The 20,016-nt window shown below is 35.1% G+C and overlaps 1 protein-coding gene across 1 annotated transcript; it reads left to right on the top strand.

Annotated features, from left to right (window-relative positions):
* Window positions 1–18,154: 18,154 nt before the first annotated feature.
* Window positions 18,155–19,769, top strand: LOC110945152 (lichenase). The gene is made up of 3 exons (XM_022186766.2): window positions 18,155–18,210; window positions 18,480–19,020; window positions 19,159–19,769. The coding sequence occupies exons 1-3, from the start codon at window positions 18,156–18,158 to the stop codon at window positions 19,562–19,564; spliced, it is 1,002 nt and encodes a 333-aa protein (XP_022042458.1). The 5' UTR covers window position 18,155; the 3' UTR covers window positions 19,565–19,769.
* Window positions 19,770–20,016: the final 247 nt, after the last annotated feature.

Raw genomic sequence — 20,016 nt, 5'->3', positions numbered from 1 at the left:
TAAGTCATGATGGTTATAAATATTATATGGTTTTGGTTGATGACTTCACACAATATACTTGGGTATACCCCTTAAAATTCAAATCTGAAGCTCTCACCAAATTTACTCATTTCCATACATTGTTCATACTCAGTTTCATATGAAAATACAATCTTTTCAATGTGACATGGGTGGGGAATTCAATAATCATGCATTTCAAAATTTTGCAAACAAACATGGCATTCAATTTCGGTTTTCATGTCCACATACTTCACAACAAAATGGAAAATCTGAAAGAATGATTCGTCGTTTGAATGAAATTATGTTCACTCTTCTTACTCATGCTTCATTACCGTCCAATTTTTGGGTTGAAGCGCTTCACACCGCGTCATACCTACACAACATTCTTCCAACCAAAGTCTTACATAATCACTCTCCTGTTTCGGTTCTTTACCTACGTGAGCCTTCGTATGAACACCTTCGCGTTTTCGGTTGCGTGTGTTACCCTAACACGTCGACAACCCGTTCTCACAAACTGGAACCGAGATCTTCCCCTTGTGTTTTTCTTGGCTACCCAGCCAAATACCTAGGCTATCGATGCCTTGATGTCGCCACAGGTAAAACTTTATTTTCGCCTCATGTCACATTTGACGAACACAAGTTTCCATTTCAAAACTCTATTACTTCATCACCTAACGATTCCTTTTTAGACCCTTCCCCACTCCTATTCTCCCAGCCAACGACTATGCCTCTAAGCCCAGCCCAGACCCTACCGTCAGCTAGCCCAGACCAAACCACTATTGTCAACGACCCCACAACCCAGGCCCAAAACTCAGCAGCCCACTTTTTCCCACCTCCTGTTCACCCTTCCACAGCCCACACTTCGTCGTCACCTTCACACCCCATCAGCTTACAACTCAGCCCACAATCCAGCAACCCAATTAACATTGCCCATGCTCAACCAGCCCCACCTACATCTTCCACACTTCAACACTCGTTGCCTTCCTCGACACACCAATGTCATCCTCTGCCACAACCGGCACATGCACATCGCATGGTCACTCGCTCGCAAATGGGTCACACCAAACCTCGTACCCCTCTCAATCTCAACACCACTCACATTTCACCGTTACCTAAATCTCACCTAACCGCGTTAACTGATCCAAACTGGAAAAACGCCATGACCAATGAATATGATGCTTTATTGGAAAATCATACTTGGGAACTAGTTCCGAGACCAACCAATGCTTCGATTATCCGGTGTATGTGGCTCATTAAGCATAAATATAAATCTGATGGCACCTTGGAGCGCTATAAAGCGCGCCTAGTTGTTAATGGTAAAAGCCAAACAGTGGGTATTGATTGGGAAGATACTTTTAGTCCGGTCGTAAAACCTACTACTATTCGAACGATACTTAGTCTAGCCGTCTCCCGGTCGAGGCCTATTCACCAACTAGACGTGAAAAACGCATTTCTTCATGGGAATTTAAAAGAAACGGTCTATATGTTTCAGCCACCGGGTTTCGTAAATGCCACTAATCCGAGTTATGTTTGCAGACTAAACAAATCACTTTATGGCTTAAAGCAAGCCCCTCGTGCTTGGTATCACTGTTTCGCAGGTTTCGTTACTAAATGTGGTTTCAAGAGTAGCATTTGCGACACGTCCTTATTCATCTACAAGCAAGGTAATCAAATGGCGTATCTCTTACTTTATGTAGATGATATCATTTTGACTGCATCACATGATACTTTACTACATCGGATTATTAAGTCTTTATTAACAGAATTCAAAATGAGCGATCTTGGTTCATTATATCATTTCCTCGGAATTAAGGTTGAAAAGAAAAATCATGGCCTGTTCTTATCTCAATCATCATATGCCATGGATATCTTAGCAAGGGCCAACATGACAAACTACAATTCGGTTAGCACCCCGGTTGAAATAGGCTCCAAATTAAGTGCTACTACAGGTCCACCGGTTGCTGATGGGTCTATGTACCGGAGTCTTGCCGGCGCTTTACAATATCTGACGTTTACTCGACCCGATATATCATACGCAGTTCAACAAATTTGCCTTTTAATGCATGATCCGAGGGAACCGCACCTTCATTTACTCAAGCGCATTTTACGCTATATTAAAGGCATGTTACATCTTGGCCTTCACATTACACCATCCAAGTCCATGAAACTTACCGTTTTCTCCGACGCTGACTAGGGTGGTTGTCCCGACACGCGTCGGTCGACTTCTGGCTATTGTGTATTCCTTGGAAACAATCTCATCTCCTGGTCTTCAAAGCGTCAACCTACCGTTTCTCGGTCGAGTGCCGAAGTGGAATATAAAGGAGTAGCCAACACGGTAGCTGAAACAAGTTGGGTCAGAAACCTTCTTCTCGAACTACATGCCTCGGTAACAAGCGCCACTATCGCTTACTGCGACAACATATCGACTGTCTACTTAACCAAAAATCCTGTTCAACACCAAAGGACCAAGCATGTTGAACTTGACATACACTTTGTACGTGAAAAAGTTAGGATCGGGCACGTTTGAGTATTACATATCCCTGCCGACTACCAATATGTTGATATATTTACAAAGGGCCTACCGAAGCACCTGTTCACAAGATTTCGATCCAGTCTGTGCCTACAATCAAATCCGGCTCACACTGCAGGGGGATGTTAAACCAATAATATCAAAGATATTATTGGTTTCATTATTTGCACATATTTGTATTTATTTTTGTAACATTCTGTAACTACTAATTTGTTAGGTTTTCCTAGTTTATCTCTTTGACTTGTACTATATTAAGGAGCTTGATAATCAATAACAGATCATCCACATTTACTATCTCACAAAACATTACCTTTTTATCATAGATTAATATATCGTTTGGTTCTACAAATATTATAACGGATTTAAACCAACAAAAGTTTCCATTGGTAAATTATATAATAAACTATACTTATGTATGGAAATATTTAATATAGCGATTTTTCTAAACAATAGTTCTAACGTATACTTTCTTATTGGCTAACTCTTTTTGAATTACAAGCCTTTGTGGTGTGGGAGCGGGGACAACATCGGAGAGCTGGACAACATCGACATAAGTGATGTGGATGTTGGGGGAAGCATGACCACACCTAATAATTTTATTAAATTACTACTTTTTCACAAAAGAAAATCCTTATAAAAGAAATCCCGTTGGATAAAAATTAGGTTTATTAATAATAGGTTATTAATAAATAATAATGTTACTTGTTACGCATTTAATGCGGCGTTTAAATCAATGTTTTTAAAACCGGACCGGATATTGAACCGGCCACCTTACTGGTTCACTGGTCCAACCGGTCGAACCGGTCAGACCGGGTTTAAGAACCAGATAAATATATAACATTATAATAAATTTTGAATATAAACAATATATTACAGAGAACAAAAAAATGCAAAAGAAGTAAAATCAAATACACTCAAGTTGGAAAAAAAATAATAGTCGGCTTCACCATTAAATATTTACTCATTAAATATTTACTAGCTCCTGTGAATTTTAAACTAATATCACTTTAGATTGATGATAAATTAGTTAATTATTTAAATTTACTAATATTACTTTAGATTGTTAATAAACTGGTTAGATTGTTGATAAATTGGTGTATTCATGATTTATGTAAGGTTGTCGCTAAATGCATCTTCTTTTATCTTATTTTTACTGAGTGTACTCCCCCTTTAAAGTTTCCAAAATAAATACAATCAAACCTTTTATTTTGTTATATCTTTAAAAAATACATTTACTTTAAATTTTTAAACAAGTCAAGTTTTCATCTAAAATCCTCCTATTATTATTTATTATCTCAAATAAAAAACTTTTAACGTTTATACGAAACTAATAGTTTATGAGAAAAAAAAACGAATAACAAATTATAGATTTGCTTTAGCTTACAATAAACTAAATAATTTATAATCTCATGTTCATCTTCTCATTATAATCGATAGTTTTTTTTTAAATATATCAGACAACAATTCAACCTAAATTTTAGAATTGTTGTCATTGACCATTCTGAGCAACCAGATATCAGCAACCTAAATTTTTTCTTTTGAACGACATGTCAGCAACCTAATGGAAGTAAAACCCATGAGAAAAATAACAAGCCCCACTTGAATATGACGCAAATAATCAAGAAACTAACAATATCCACATAAATTGTAACCTCTATATGATTTGGGTATCGATGGTAATAACATAAAGTTGAAAGTGTAAACTAAGATCAGATAAAAAGATGAAATTGAGTACCTGTTATGTTAGATTTTGGAAGATAATACAAAAGCAAGTAAAAAAAGAAGAACCAGGCAACGAGCAACGTGTAGGATCAATTATAATTATAACACAGTAATATTAAGATCAATTATAAGAATTTTGTAAGGGGTGGAATTTGTAAAGTTTTAAATTGATTTTTTAAGGAAATGGAGTATAAAAAGTAAAAAAGGAGTGCATTTAGCCTACCCCTTTATGTAAATGTATATTTGATTATTTGTTTAACATAAAATTTACATAAATAACCTATATATTTAAGATACTTCTATTATTACTGATATACATTAGATTATTTGACATCACTTAATATGGTAGTAAGATGGTAAATGCTTAATGTCTTTACTCCAAGGTCACATGTTCGATTCTACTTTGAGCCTCACACTTGGTTTTTAATGTTCTATATTTTCAACTCAATTGTAACTGGCCCACATCAACCAAATATAAGAATTCCAAGGCTTCTCTCCTCTATAAAGTATAGCAACCATCCTCCCATGTTCTAACCATGACTAAATGAAGCAAACCGGTTGACCCGGTTTGCGGTTGAACCCAGATTTCCACAGAACCGGCCGGCTCTTTGTAAAAACGGTTTGTTCCTGCAAGCCGGACCGGTGGCTTTCCCGGTTCCCGGTTGAACCGGTCGAACCGGCCGGTCCAGCCCGGTTTTAAAAACCATGGTTTAAATAGTTACAATAAAAATTAAGTTAATATTAATAAGTTTCCAAGTAAATCTATACAAATTGATTTAATAATCAACCTATAATAAAAAAAACTAAAATACTTTTTGAAAACCAAAATAGAAAAGGGAAGTCATATGGTAATAAATTGTTTATATCAATTTTTGAATAATCATATTTGCATAAAAAAGAACCGAATCTATAACATAATTAAATAAAGATTGAATTGTAACGTTCTCATACAGCTAAACGGCTAAAAAAGTTTTAAAAACTCCCAAATCTTCACGTATAAATAAATATTACACCCTTATTCCACATTGTTATTTTCTCGCGTGATTTGAACTCTCTGCTAAATCTTCGCTAAAACCCTAAGGTTTGTTGCTCTTTCAAAACTGTTTCAATGGCGTTTTACTGTACAAATATTACTGTTTTTTTTCTATATGTTTGTAATCCTATCATTAATTTGACGGTTTCGATAATAGTTTAGTTTTGTTTTGTTTTTTCGTCACTTGATTACAATGCAGATTGATTATATATGTTGGTGTATGGATTTAATGTTTTCTAAATCAATTTTATTTTATTTATTTATCTTTAATTGTTGAAGTGGAAATTATGAAGTGAAGGTATATGGATTTAATGTTTTTTAAATCAATTTTATTTATTTTTCCTTAATTTTTGATAAATCTTGAGAAAACTGCATGCTTTGTTGTGCTAACAATTCTTAATCACAAGTAGAACTAACTGAATTTTTTGTGATCTGTTTGATAAAAGATATTATGTAAAGGGTTAGATCAAATACAAAGTCTTCGGAAAATAAGAAGTCGTTAGAAGGGTATAAAACGGACTCCGATTGACCTCATTCAAGCGGCATTGGAACCCATCACATCGAACTCTATGATGTGAGATTTTAGGTTTTCATCTTTAGATGTTTAGCTCGTAGATTTTAGACTTTTTGTTTACATCATTGTGTTTTTTTATTTATTACTGTGTCTTTTCTATATTTGTGTCATTATGTCTTTTTTGTGACTCATTGTTATATTTTTCGGCATTGTGTTATATTTTGCTCGACATTGTGTTATGTTTTTTTGATCCCTTGTATCTTTGGACATTTTTTATTTTTAGGAGCCTTTGTAGAATAACTTTACACATTACGTATACACAAGTTTGGTTAGTTGATATTAAATATACAGTGAACTATAGGTGTGAATCTTTCGCTTGATATGTCTATTGATTACTAACGCATCTACAAAGGTTTTCTTCGCGCTTCTTGTAACAACTCTCATTAAAATTAATAATTAGAATGGTAATTAGCTATTAAGAAAATCCTAATTAAGAAACCCAAGTAATTCTGCAGTAACCCTAAAATTTCCAGAACAATCAGAATCAGGATCAGGGCCCCTAAAACTCAGGGGGGGCAAAACCCTAGTAACGATTATCCTCATAACTCTGTGTAAAATTCGAAATTAACGAAACTGTCAACACAGCAAGCCTAGTTACACACGTAGCTACCCTATGAACATAGGTTACCACTCGCGTAGTGCGACACCTATAGGGGGTACCCCTCGCGCTACGCAACGGTGTCAAATTTCGGGTATAAATAGAGGGGGTTGGGACTTGAATTCTGTCTTTGGAACGACGTAAATCCGAGTTACGTAGATCAAGTTATCACAGAAACAGTCCAACACACACACACTAATATCGAATCGCTGCCGCAGAACAGGGTAATTACTCGATCGCTATTACGATTCAGTTTCCGGAATCAATACATTCAAAGAATGTCTAAGTGCCGCCCACATTGGGCTATGCTTTGTCGTTTGTCGGTAATCCGATAAATGAGTTGAAGCATTGTACTTTGTCGTTGTCGATAATTCGATAATGAGTTGAAGTACTATACTTTGTCGTTTGTCATTTTGATAAATGAGTTGAAGTATTGCACTTGGTCATTCATTGCGAGTATTTGATCTCGGGAAATTATCGTAACTGCTGTATTGATCACTAACTCTGTTTTGTGTGCATTATTGTGAAATTAGGTTAACAGGGATAAAATCATATTCTGTCAGTACTAAATCTGCAATGTGAGTCACTCTCTTTTTATCAATTGTTTTACAATACTCCAAACCAATTTTTCAAAGTTATAATTACAGTGATTAAGTTTATGTAGTCACCAAATTACAGCCGGTATGTGGGGTATTGTGCACAGTATTATTATTGTTTTAATCACATTAGGTGGGCGAGCCTAAAAGAAAGTGATATACGTCACCCATTGGGCCAGCCAATGGTGATATGACCACAGTCACAGAGCTGGTCTGTGACAAATACCTATTCTTGAAATGTTGGTTGATAATAAACATATGTAAAAACTCTTAATACTGTGAATTATAACAAATGTGTCATTTTCAGTAAAATGAATGATTCACTCAGTATTTCCCCGCTGACAAAATCTTTTTTAAACATGTTTCAGGTGATCTGCTGTAAATCAGGAAAAGTGGAAAAGTGCTGAGGAGCATTTCAAGCTTAAAATAGTGGCTCAATATAAAATGAATAAAGATGTTTTAAAATAAGAATTTATCACTAAACTTATGTATTGTAAATTATCGGGGTTTTATCCCGAATTGTGAAATAAAAATAATCGGGAAAAAATTTAGCTTTACAACGATCCTGATGTTCAAAATTTTCCGCTGCGAAACTCAATTAAACAAATATCACGGGGTTTCTGTCCCGCGGCTCCGGAAACAGGTCAAACCGGGTCGGGGGCCGTGACAGAAACAAGGTGGTATCAGAGCCACTGAGTTAAGCTAATTAAGTATTTAACCGATACTTAATTTTTCCTGATTACTATTATGTGATTATGTGATTATGTGCTTTTAACTGATTATTTGTTAGTTACAGTATGGGTAAACAAAAGTTGCAAGATATCTATCTTAAATTAGATAGATCAATTTACGAGAAAGGAAGTTCGTCTAAAACTAAAATTTCAAAGCTCCCTACGATTCCTGAGGATGGAATATTTGTGCAAAAAGCAAATTATGAAAATCCGCTTTCTCCTAGAAAAAGGAGTATGATTATTAAGAAAAGTAAGGAGCAAATCAGAGAAAAGAAAATTAAAAAGGAAACCTTGGAGTTACTTAGGAAATCCCCTTGGGAAGATAAACTCGATTAAAAATGGGCAAATTTATATATGCTAGCCACTGTGGCAGAACATGCAAATCTTTAAAGATGCCCAAAAATTTGCAAGCAGTACTTCCCAATAAGTAAATAAATAAAAGTGAAATAAATTTGAATGTGTTTTCCTGTATTTTGTACAAATAGTGTGCAATAAAACTTCCATGTTATTTGTTAAACTTTGTTCCAAAGTTTTAACTTGATATTTTGTGCATTTTGCATATATGCTACACAGCATGAACGAGATATCTGAAGCTTTTCAGAACCTCAATCTGTACCCAGTGAACATAGAAGTTTCTCATGAATTCACGGGATATCTTGCTGATGTAGACCAACCTGTAAAACTCCCTACTCCACCAGTGACCAAACCAAAAAGGAGGCCAAAGAAAAATTATGTATGGGGAAGCCGTATACGTAAGAAAAAGTCAGTTACAAAAACCCCTAAAACTAGTAAACCTGTAGACAAAGGAAAAGCGATTGTAATCCAGGAAAACCCTAATCCGCAAGAACAAGAACCTGAAGCTAATAATGAGGTTAGGCAAATGGAGGAGCAGTTCGATCAGTATTCTCAGGAAATAGAAATAGAAATAGGGCAAGGTTCTAACCCAACCCAGGTAGAAGTTGGAGAAAGTTCTAATCAAACCAAAAGAGTTACTTTTCAGGATCAGGTCGATATTTTACTAGAAAAATGTGAGACTATGCAACCTGCCAGTCCGGGTATTTTTACTTATCCTATCGAAAACCCAATTCCTATGAATTTTGCACCAACCATCACTGAACCAATAGTCCATAACCAACCTGTAGAAATGGAAGAATGGTGGACTAACGATTGGCAATTTCAAAATATTGTCAATAACGCTTACTCATTTCTTCCACAGTTCGACCCAGAACCCCTACCCAATCCACCAATGAGCAATGAGAATTTGGCTGAACTTCGCCATTTCGGTGAAGAGTTGATGGATGCAGGGAATAGAATTAGGGAAATAGGGGGACAGATTGCCTGGAAATATGACGAGAGGGAATTACGTTTCTAGAATAACAACTAGGAGGATGGGAAAGTTATCTTTGTATAATAGTAAAAGTAAATAGTGAAACCAGTTGTAACATAACGAATAAAACGTTGTAAAATATCGGTGTGTATTGATGCATACTATACTGATATGAAATGCAATCGAGAAATCGATAATTTTGGCTTTATGTGTTATAACTTGTTTAATGATTTGTATAAATTGTTAATTGCTAATTATTCATAATAACTTATCATCAGATGGCAAATAACGATAACGAACCAGTAAATGAAGTTAATCAATCGGAGCAACACCCAGAAGATCAATATATGACCAAACAAGATATTGAAAATATGGTTGCCCAAGGAATAGCCAACGCAATTCCAATGTTCGTTGCTGCTATGAAAAATCCAACCGATCCGCAACATATCATACCTAGCAAACATACTATCGAAGATAATTTCAGTAATAGTATAAACGGGGGCAATGATCATATAAATCATGACAATGAATCTCAGCACACGCAGCGCCCTAAGAAACGAAAGGCTGCAACACCTGGTTGCACTTTCAAAGAATTTCTTGCTTGTAAACCCGCTGAATTTGCAGGCAACGAAGGAGCAACTGCAACACTGCGATGGTTAGAGAAAACCGAAGCAGTAATTGCAATAAGTAAATGTGCTGACGAAGATCAAGTCATGTATGCCTCAAATCTGTTTAAGGAAGGAGCACTAGAATGGTGGAACACAGTGCTACAAGCAAAAGGAAGACGAGAGGCTTATGCTATGACTTGGGAAGAATTTAAGAATCTTGTCGAAAGAAAATTCTGTCCTGAATATGAAAAGGAACAAATGGCAAATAAATTCCTAAATCATCGAATGACCGGAGTAGATTGTCGTGGTTATACTTCGACATTCTTCGAATATGCGAGAGTGGTACCTAACCTGGCTTCGCCAGAACCAGTACTCATTTCTCGATATATTTGGGGATTAATTAGCGAAATTCGCAATATCGTCAAGGCTGCGAGACCTCGTACTATTGACGATGCAGTAGAATTAGCTAACACCCTAACCGACGAACTGATACGCACAAGAGATGAAGATAGGAAGAAAGAATTGGCTCAGAAAATTAGCCAATGATTTAGGGTAGGTAATAGTAGTAATTTCAAGAAAAGAGGAACAGGGCAATCTTCAAATGTGCCATTATGCAAATTTTGCAAAAAGAGACATTTTGGAAAATGTAATAGAATTTGCAATTTTTGCAAAACAACCGGACATCGGGAAGAAAACTGCAGAAAGAAATCCATAATTTGTTACAATTGTGGAGAAGCTAGACATATCAAACCAGAGTATCCTAAGTTAATCAACCCAGCAGACAACAAACCCAAGGCAGCTGAAGGAACTACTAAGAAGAATGTTAGAGCATTTCAGCTGACTACTCAAGAAGCAGAACTCATTCCGGATGTGATCGCCGGTACGTTTTTAGTCCACAACGTCTATGCAAAAGTATTATTTGACTCTGGTGCGAACCAAAGTTTTATAAATACTTCATTTTGTCAAGCTCTTAAGTTACCATTAACTACAGTTAGGCAGATCTTTACAGTCGAAACTGCAGATGGGAATTCCATAGAAATTAATCAGGTTTTGCAAAAAGTAGAAATAGAACTTTCAGGTCATAAGTTTGTTGCAAACCTATTGCCTATGAAATTAGCTGAGTTTGATGTTGTGTTAGGAATGGATTGGTTAATAGCCAACCATGCTCAAATCATATGTGATAGAAATTCTATAGAAATTCAAGCACCTACTGGAGAGGTAATTAAGATTTCAGGAGATAAACCTCGGAAACCATTGAAGTTCATATCAATAATGAAAATTGCTAATTATGAACGGAACCAAGGAATAGTATATATGATTTCAGTAATTATTTGTACTAAAGGCAAAGAACTCAAGGAAATTCCTGTAGTCTTAGAGTACCCAGATGTATTTCCGGAAGATTTACCTGGGTTACCACCAGACAGAGAAGTAGAATTTAGGATTCATCTAATTCCAGGAACTACACCGATAGCCAAGGCGCCATATCGATTAGCTCCTACCGAAATGCTAGAATTGAAAAAGCAATTAGATGAATTACTAAGCAAAGGATTTATACAACCTAGTTCATCCCCTTGGGGTGCACCAGTGTTGTTTGTGAAAAAGAAAGATGGATCAATGAGAATGTGTATTGATTATAGAGAATTAAATAAAGTTACAATTAAGAATCGATACCCATTACCTAGGATTGATGATCTTTTCGATCAATTACAAGGAGCTAGGTATTTCTCTAAGATAGACTTAAGATCTGGATATCATCAATTGAAGGTACAAGAGGAAGACATACCTAAAACTGCTTTCAGAACTAGGTATGGTCATTATGAGTTTACAGTCATGCCCTTCGGATTAACCAATGCCCCAGCTGCATTCATGGACATGATGAACAGAATCTGTAAACCATATTTGGATAAATTTGTGATCGTGTTCATTGACGATATACTCATTTATTCCAAAAGTCAAGACGAGCATTGTCAACACTTGCATGCAATCTTAACTTTGTTAAGAAAAGAAAAATTGTACGCTAAATTTTCAAAATGTGAATTTTGGCTACAAGAAGTGCAATTCTTAGGCCATATGGTGAACCATGAAGGTATTCACGTAGATCCTGCTAAGATCGAAGCAATTATCAACTGGAAGGTTCCACAAACTGCAATGGAAATTAGAAGTTTTATAGGTTTAGCCGGTTATTATAGACGGTTTATTAAGGATTTTTCCAAGATAGCCGTACCATTAACTAAGCTGACCTGTAAAGCCACTAAGTTTGAATGGGGACCAAAACAAGAAGAAGCTTTTAGAATCTTAAAGCAGAAATTAACCAATGCGCCAATCTTAGCCTTACCAGAAGGAACAGAAGATTTTGAAGTATATTGTGATGCTTCAAAATTAGGATATGGATGCGTGTTGATGCAACGCAAGAAGGTAATTGCGTATGCCTCCAGACAATTGAAAAAGCACGAAGAAAACTATACGACTCATGATTTAGAACTAGGAGCCATAGTTTTTGCCCTTAAGATTTGGAGACATTATCTGTATGGAAGTAAGTTTACTGTTTATACAGACCACAAGAGTTTAAGGTATATATTCGGACAAAAAGAGTTAAACATGAGACAAAGAAGATGGATGGAAGTCCTGAGTGATTACGACTGTGATATTCAATATCACGAAGGAAAAGCCAACGTAGTAGCAGATGCCTTAAGTCGTAAGTATCATGAAAAACAAAGGCGAGTTCGTGCTCTTAGAATAAATCTACAAGTAGATTTACGGGAACAAGTGAAAGAAATCCAGAAAACGGCAATCAAGGACGATGCCGAAAGAATGAAAGGTTACCTAAAAGAATTAGAACAAGGAAATGATGGAATTTGGAAATTTCACCAAAGCAGAATTTGGGTACCTAAACAAGGAAATTTAAGATCGAAAATCTTAGAAGAAGCTCATAAATCTAGGTATACTGTACACCCAGGAAACAATAAGATGTACCAAGATTTAAGGAAAAATTTCTGGTGGATAGGAATGAAAAAGGACATAGCTAAATATGTATCTAAGTGTTTAACTTGTTCACAAGTTAAAGCAGAACACCAGAAACCCTCAGGCTTACTGCAACAATTAGAAATGCCGGTATGGAAATGGGAACTCATAACAATGGACTTTGTTACTAAGTTGCCTAAAACCAGAAAAGGTAATGATGCTATTTGGGTAATCATGGACCGATTAACCAAATCCGCTCATTTTCTACCAATAAAAGAAACCTTTAGCATGGAAAGATTAGCCAAGCTGTATGTGGATGAGATAGTATCCTTACATGGAGTCCCGCTCTCCATTGTATCGGATAGAGATAGTCGTTTTACCTCCCGATTTTGGACAAGTTTCCAAGAATCAATGGGAACCCGATTAAAAAATAATATATATTTTTAATATTCTTCAAAAGTCTTGTAAAATTCTAGTATATTAAACTATTAAAGCGACCCAACTTGTAAAAAATAAACGAAAAAAATTAGTTGACTAATTTTTACATATTAAAGCCACCCAACTTGTCAAAAACGATATGTTTTGAATTATCAACTACTACAAACTTAAGTTGATGACGTAAGAATTCAATAGTTCAGGCATAGGCATTTTATTGGACAAGATGGGCAGCAACTTCAATAGTGCCAGGCAGCTGCCTGGCACTCCCCTATTGGCCCAACAAATTTATGATTTTATCCCCCTTTAAAATTACGATTTTGCCATCAGTTAAAAAATATGTTTTCGCCCCCGCTTAAAAATAAATTTACGCTTATGCTCCCAGCTAAATATTTCAATTTTGCCCCCGGTAAAAAATTACGATTTTGACCCGTTTCAGTTTACAGTTTTGCCATTAGGTTTTTTCCCTTAAATTTACGATTTTGCCATCAGTTCAAAGTTATGTTTTTGCCCACGCTTAAAAATAAATTTGCGCTTTTACTCCCGACTGAAAATTCTAATTTTCCCATCGGCTAAAAATTACCATTTTGCCCCGTATAAATTGATACTTTCGCCATTAGTTTTTTTTTCTCATAGCCAGGTTACGATTTTGCCCTCAACTTAAATTTACATTTTTCCCATCGTTTTTGTTTGTTTTCCTGGTTAAATTACGATTTAGCCCCCAGTGTAAAATTACTGTCATGCCGACAGCTTCCTGACACTTCCCCATTGGTCCATTTAGTTTACGATTTATCCCCGAATTAAAACTATGATTTCGCCCGCAGTTAAAAATTACGTTATTCCCATCATTTTAGTTTTTTTTTTTTTTTTTTGCAAAACTATAAAGGTTTTTTTTTAATTGGTTTATTCGATTTAATTTTTTTTCGTGTCAAGGAGTTGCCTAACACTGGCTCATTAGTCTTGAAAAAATACAGTTTTACCCTCATCCCAAAATTACGGTCTTATCATCGTTTTTGTTTTTTTTTCCTAGCAAAATTATATTAGTCTTTTTTGAATTGGTTGAGAATTATTCGGCCATCGCCCCGCAACGCGGACGGGGCATCTACTAGTTGCCATACAAATTCTATATGGGTGTTTGCGTGTGTTCATGCATTGGAGAAAAAAAAAATCCTTGGTTGTATTAATTTGCATTTTGTTAAAATTTTACAATATACTTTATATTTACAAAAGTATTTTAAAATAATACAATTATCAACTACTACATTCACAAGATTCGTCGCCGACCATGCAATAGGTCTGGCCCTTTATTGGGCCAAATGGGCAGCAACTTCAATAGTGCCAGACAGCTGCCTGACACTCCCCTTATTCACCCAACAAATTTCCGATTTTATCCCCCTTTAAAATTACGATTTTGCCATCAGTTAAAAATTATGTTTTTGCCCTCACTTAAAAATAAATTTACGCTTATTCTCTCAGCTAAATATTTCAATTTTGCCCCCGGTTAAAAATTACGATTTTGCCCCATTTCAATTTACAGTTTTGCAATTAGTTTTTTTCCCTTTAAAAATACGATTTTCCCATCAGTTCAAAATTATGTTTTTACCCCCACTTAAAAATAAATTTACGTTTTTCTTCCCAGCTAAAAATTCCAATTTTGCCATCGGTTCAAAATTACGATTTTGCCCCGTATAAATTTATAGTTTTGCCATTAGTTTTTTTTTTCTCACAACCAAGTTACGATTTTGCCCTCAACTAAAATTTACATTTTCTCCATCGTTTTTGTTTGTTTTCCTGGTGACATTACAAGTTTGCCCCCAGTGTAAAATTAAAGTCGTGCCGGCAACTTCCTGCCACTCCCCCGATGGTCCATTTAGTTTACGATTTATCCCCGAATTAAAATTATGATTTGGCCCACAGTTAAAAATTACGTTTTTCCCATCGTTTTAGTTTTTTTTACCAAAACTATAGAGGTTTTTTGTTTTAATTGGTTTACTCGATTTAATTTTTTTTTTACCAAAACTCGATTTAATTTTTTTTCGTGTCAAAGAGTTGCCTAACACTAGCTCATTAGTCTTAAAAAATTACGGCAAAACCTGAGCCCAAAATTACGGTCTTATCATCGTTTTTGTTTTTTTTTTCCTAGAAAAATTATAGTACTCTTTTTTTAATTGGTTGAGAATTATTCGGCCATCGCCCCGCAACGCGGGCGGGGCATCTACTAGTTTAAAATATATAGTTAATTATACAAAAAAAAAATGATCCTTTTTTGAGAATTTAATGTTAAAATAGATGACAATGTGGAATGTTTGTGAAGTACGTAGATTTTGAGAGAAAAATGTTGTTTTTGAAGGATAACTGGATAAGTGAAAAAATGAAGTGTTCATTGAGTTGGCATGTTTAGACCACGGGTGTGGGTGTTGAAAAACAAGAAATTAACTCATATACTATGGTTGTTATGTTATAATTATTGATCAGTCATATGAGAATGGGCTTATAAAAGGTAACTGGGCTAAAGTGTTATATTTGTATGTTGGGCTCAGTAGATATGGGATTGTATGAGAATGGGCCCCGATCTGTTAGTTTAATGTTTTGTTTGTTAGTTTGTTATAACAGATGGAATGATGGAATGTTGGTAGAAGATCAAGGGTGTATTGTGTAATATCTTGTTTTAGTTGATTGATTCGATTATGGGTCCAGTCTTGTTGGCTTTTCTGTATTCATTGTTCACCAGCTAAGTTTGGTCTGGTTGTTGTTGATCCAGTGTTGGATCTTGTTGTTGATCCAGTGTTTGATCTTGCAGTGATGTTTTATTTCTATGATCAACTGATATTTCTATCAGTTGATCCTGTATTTTTGTATATTTTGATTTGAATCTTACATATGTAAGATTCAGGATTTGGGCCTAAAAGATATACTAGGCATTCAGGTTAGAAAATAGCCCGCCAACCCGACCTGTTTACTTGTTCAGAGCATAATCTTCAATCCAAGGGTTCATTTGTTTTTCTTTTCTTGCTTTGATTATGTACATATAGCTGTTAGAGATGATCAAATATGAGGGGTGAGTATTGCAAGGGAATTGGAACACTTCATGAAATAATATATGAGAATTCTTTAGTGTCTATGCTCAACCAATATGTAGAGGTGCACAAAATAACCGGTTAGTAAACGGTAAGCAGTTAAACCAATAACCGATCGAGGAGTAACTGATTAGTGGTTATTTTTAACCGTAAGTTAGTAACCGGTTAAGATTTTTTTAGAAATAAAATGTTATTTCCTGTTAGTTAACCGAAAATAACCGGTTTTTAACCAAACCAGTTAAAGTAATAACTGGTTAAAGCAAAAATAAGAAAAATAACTAGTGACTAGGTTAACCGAACTGGTTAGAGAAAATGACCGGTTTGTGCATGTCTACCAACATGTATAATCTCTCATTCCAATGCTCCTTACCAAACGAAATCACGAATCAAACCTCCATAATGTACATGGTGGAACAAAAAATCAAATTGTAGGCTTAAATGATGTGTTCATCGATTGACATGTTAAACCAACATGGACAGGGAAACTTAGACCACAAACTAGTTTTCGTGAGTTGAAACAAATACAACATGATATAAGATTGTGAGTTTACAACGAAAATTCAAATGTAAAAATATATAATTAAGTTTAAATAATGAAACCATGATGCTCACTTATATATGTTTTATTGTTTAAAATTTGACATAATACATTTAGCTATGTGTTTTCATAGTTTGAGTCGAGATATGAAATTCATTCTAGTTAATACGAGTCAGAAATTTACACCCATGATAAAATAAACGTAGCTAGGTTAAGGACTTAGTGAGATAATTTATGAAACCGTACGTTGTCAACACTACAAACAACTTATTGTCTTTTCAAAAATTCATTTTCCTTCGTATCAAAAAGTCATTTTAAAAAGCACTTTTCCATTTGTCAACACTACAAACAACTTATTGTCTTTTTGATAAGTCAATAAGCCAATAAGTTGATTGGAAAAGCTTAGCCAAACATGCCCAGAATATTATTATTTTTGCGTTGTTGCAAGGAACTGGTTTTGATGTTTAGGTAGCTTGTTTTAATAACCGATGCAGGTCAATCAAAATATTACGTTATTGCACCGCATGAACAACATTTCCAAATAGTACACCATCTAATAAACATGTCTAACCCATTTTTTCATATAAGATTGTGATTTTACAACGAAAATTCAAATGTAAAAATATATAATTAAGTTTAAATAATGAAACCATGATGCTCACTTATATATGTTTTATTGTTTAAAATTTGACATAATACATTTAGCTATGTGTTTTCATAGTTTCAGTGGAGATATGAAATTCATGTTAGTTAATACGAGTCAGAAATTTACACCCATGATAAAATAAACGTAGCTAGGTTAAGGACTTAAGTGAGATAATTTATGAAACCGTACGTTGTGATGCATATATACCACCTAACCATTCGATCAATATTCATTCAACTTTTTCATTCAACACAAAGTCAGTCATCTTCCCAACCCAATTCATACTGTATATACCACCATTGCTTCAGGTGTCAGTCATCAATGGCATATATATAAAATCATAGTTTCAATCGAGCAGCCCATGTGGTGTCTTAATAGCCTCGACACTACAAGAAACGGAGACCTTTAGCGGCGCCACGTGTCAAAAGAAAAAGTAACCTTTAGATCGCGATCATTCATCAATATACATCTGAATCTGAATCTGAATCTATTAAACTTTTTATTTAGTTATCTAGTATTAAAAATCCTTACCTTTAAACTGCCATTTTATTGAGAAGAGATGAACGTTGACTTATAACCATGATTATATGAGACATAAACTGCCAGTAGCCGCCATGAAGGAATTGAACCATGTGTGTGTACTCTATACACATACACATAATTATGAAGAGAATATGCCAATGTTTGAATTAGACAACTAGTATATTTTTAATGGTTTACTTGCCTATTATATAAAGAGACATCATATGTTACATTTTACATAACCCGATATGTCTTCCATGGCTACTCTACTTATCATTTTGGGTCTCCTTGCTTCGTTCCTAGATACAACAGGTTCATATCCCTCTCTCTCTCTCCCTTTGTGTTCCTGAGTTTAATAAACTCTACTCTGAGTTTGATATTTAAATTGTCATGTTCAAGTAGTTGAAACCAATTGTAAAAAGGTACTAATTGTCACATTTGAAGAATCAAATATCATTGCTAGAGTAGTTGAAACCATTTTTCATTCATTATGTTATATAATGTAACATTTTATAAAAACAACTCCCAAAACAAAAACATTAAATGACTTATATCGTTAATCTATCTATCTATCTATGTAGAATCACAAATTGGAGTAAGTTATGGAATGTTTGGCAACAATCTTCCGTCAGAGACAGATGCCATAAGTTTATATAACTCAAACGACATTAGGATGATGCGACTTTATTTTCCTAACCAAGCCGCTCTACAAGCATTGAGGGGATCCAACATTGAGGTTATGGTAGGGGTCCAGAATTCAGAGCTTTCATACGTTGCTGCAAGTCGCAACAATTCATTTGATTGGGTATCGAGAAACATTGTGACTTATTCTGATGTCAAGTTCCGTTACATATCAGTTGGAAATGAGGTTAACCCGTCTGATGGCACGTTGGCTCCGTTGGTGTATATTGCATTGACCAACATCCGTGAAGCAGTTGTGTTTTATGGCCTCGGGAATCAAATCAAAGTTTCAACTGCAATTGACACGACCTTGATCGGAGCCAATTATCCTCCGTCACAAGGTGCATTTAAGGCTGAAGTTAGGGCTTACATTGACCCGATCATCGCATTCCTAGTCGCGAACAATGCGCCATTGTTAGTCAATGTCTTTCCATATTTTAGGTATGTTTTTCTTCAAGATAATCATAAATATTCATAACAATACTGTTTTATTGTTTGTTGAGTAAATACAAACAAATAAAGGCCTATTGAATAATGGTTAAGTTAGATTTTAAGTCCGTGTTATTTTTTGTTTCTTAGTTATGTGGACAATCCGGTAGACATATCGCTAGCCTATGCTACTTTTACTTCTCCAAGTATCGTAGTTCAAGACGGAGCACATGGATATCAAAACCTTTTTGACGCAATAGTAGATGTGGTGTACTCAGCATTAGAGAAAGCTGGGGGGCCTTGGGTAGAAATCGTGGTGTCTGAAACCGGATGGCCATCAGCTGGTGCATCTGCAGCAACATTTAATAATGCACGCACGTACTTAAGAAATATGGTTGCACATGCGCGATGGGGCACGCCTAAGAGGCCAGGAAGAGCCATACAGACATACTTATTCTCCATGTTCGATGAGAACAATAAGGAACCTCAGATCGAGAAAAACTTTGGATTGTTTTATCCAAATCAAACAACAAAGTACAACCTTTGTTTCAATTGATCCAAAAAGGGTTCGAGTCGATTTCGAGTTGGTTTATCATGTTCTTGATGAACATAAAGCGTACTTCGGAGGGTGAATTTGAACATTTTCCATGCTTAATGATGTATTTGTATTTTCTTATTTGAACATTTTCCATGCTTAATGTTAATGATGTATTTGTATTTTCTTGTATGACTACAATAAATTTAAAAATAAAAAGCCCAAACATTAGTGGGCATTGGGCTCATGAAAACCGAATGCTTATTTTAAGTATTGAGTGACTTTTTTTGGTGTTTAGTTAGGGTGGATAAAAAATGAAAAACCAATAAGAAGTGAAAAAATTAAACGGATATATAGTTTATTAATATTCTTTAAAAGTGGCAAAATTCTAGTATATTAAGGGCTGTTTGGTAATATCTGAATGGTTAAGTGCTGAACCAGTAAGAGGTCTGAATCATTAAGTGCTCCAGTAT

The sequence above is a fragment of the Helianthus annuus genome, chromosome 6 (assembly GCF_002127325.2).
Source record: "Helianthus annuus cultivar XRQ/B chromosome 6, HanXRQr2.0-SUNRISE, whole genome shotgun sequence".
Classification (NCBI taxonomy): Eukaryota; Viridiplantae; Streptophyta; class Magnoliopsida; order Asterales; family Asteraceae; genus Helianthus; species Helianthus annuus.
This window is presented reverse-complemented; position numbering and strand designations above follow the sequence as displayed.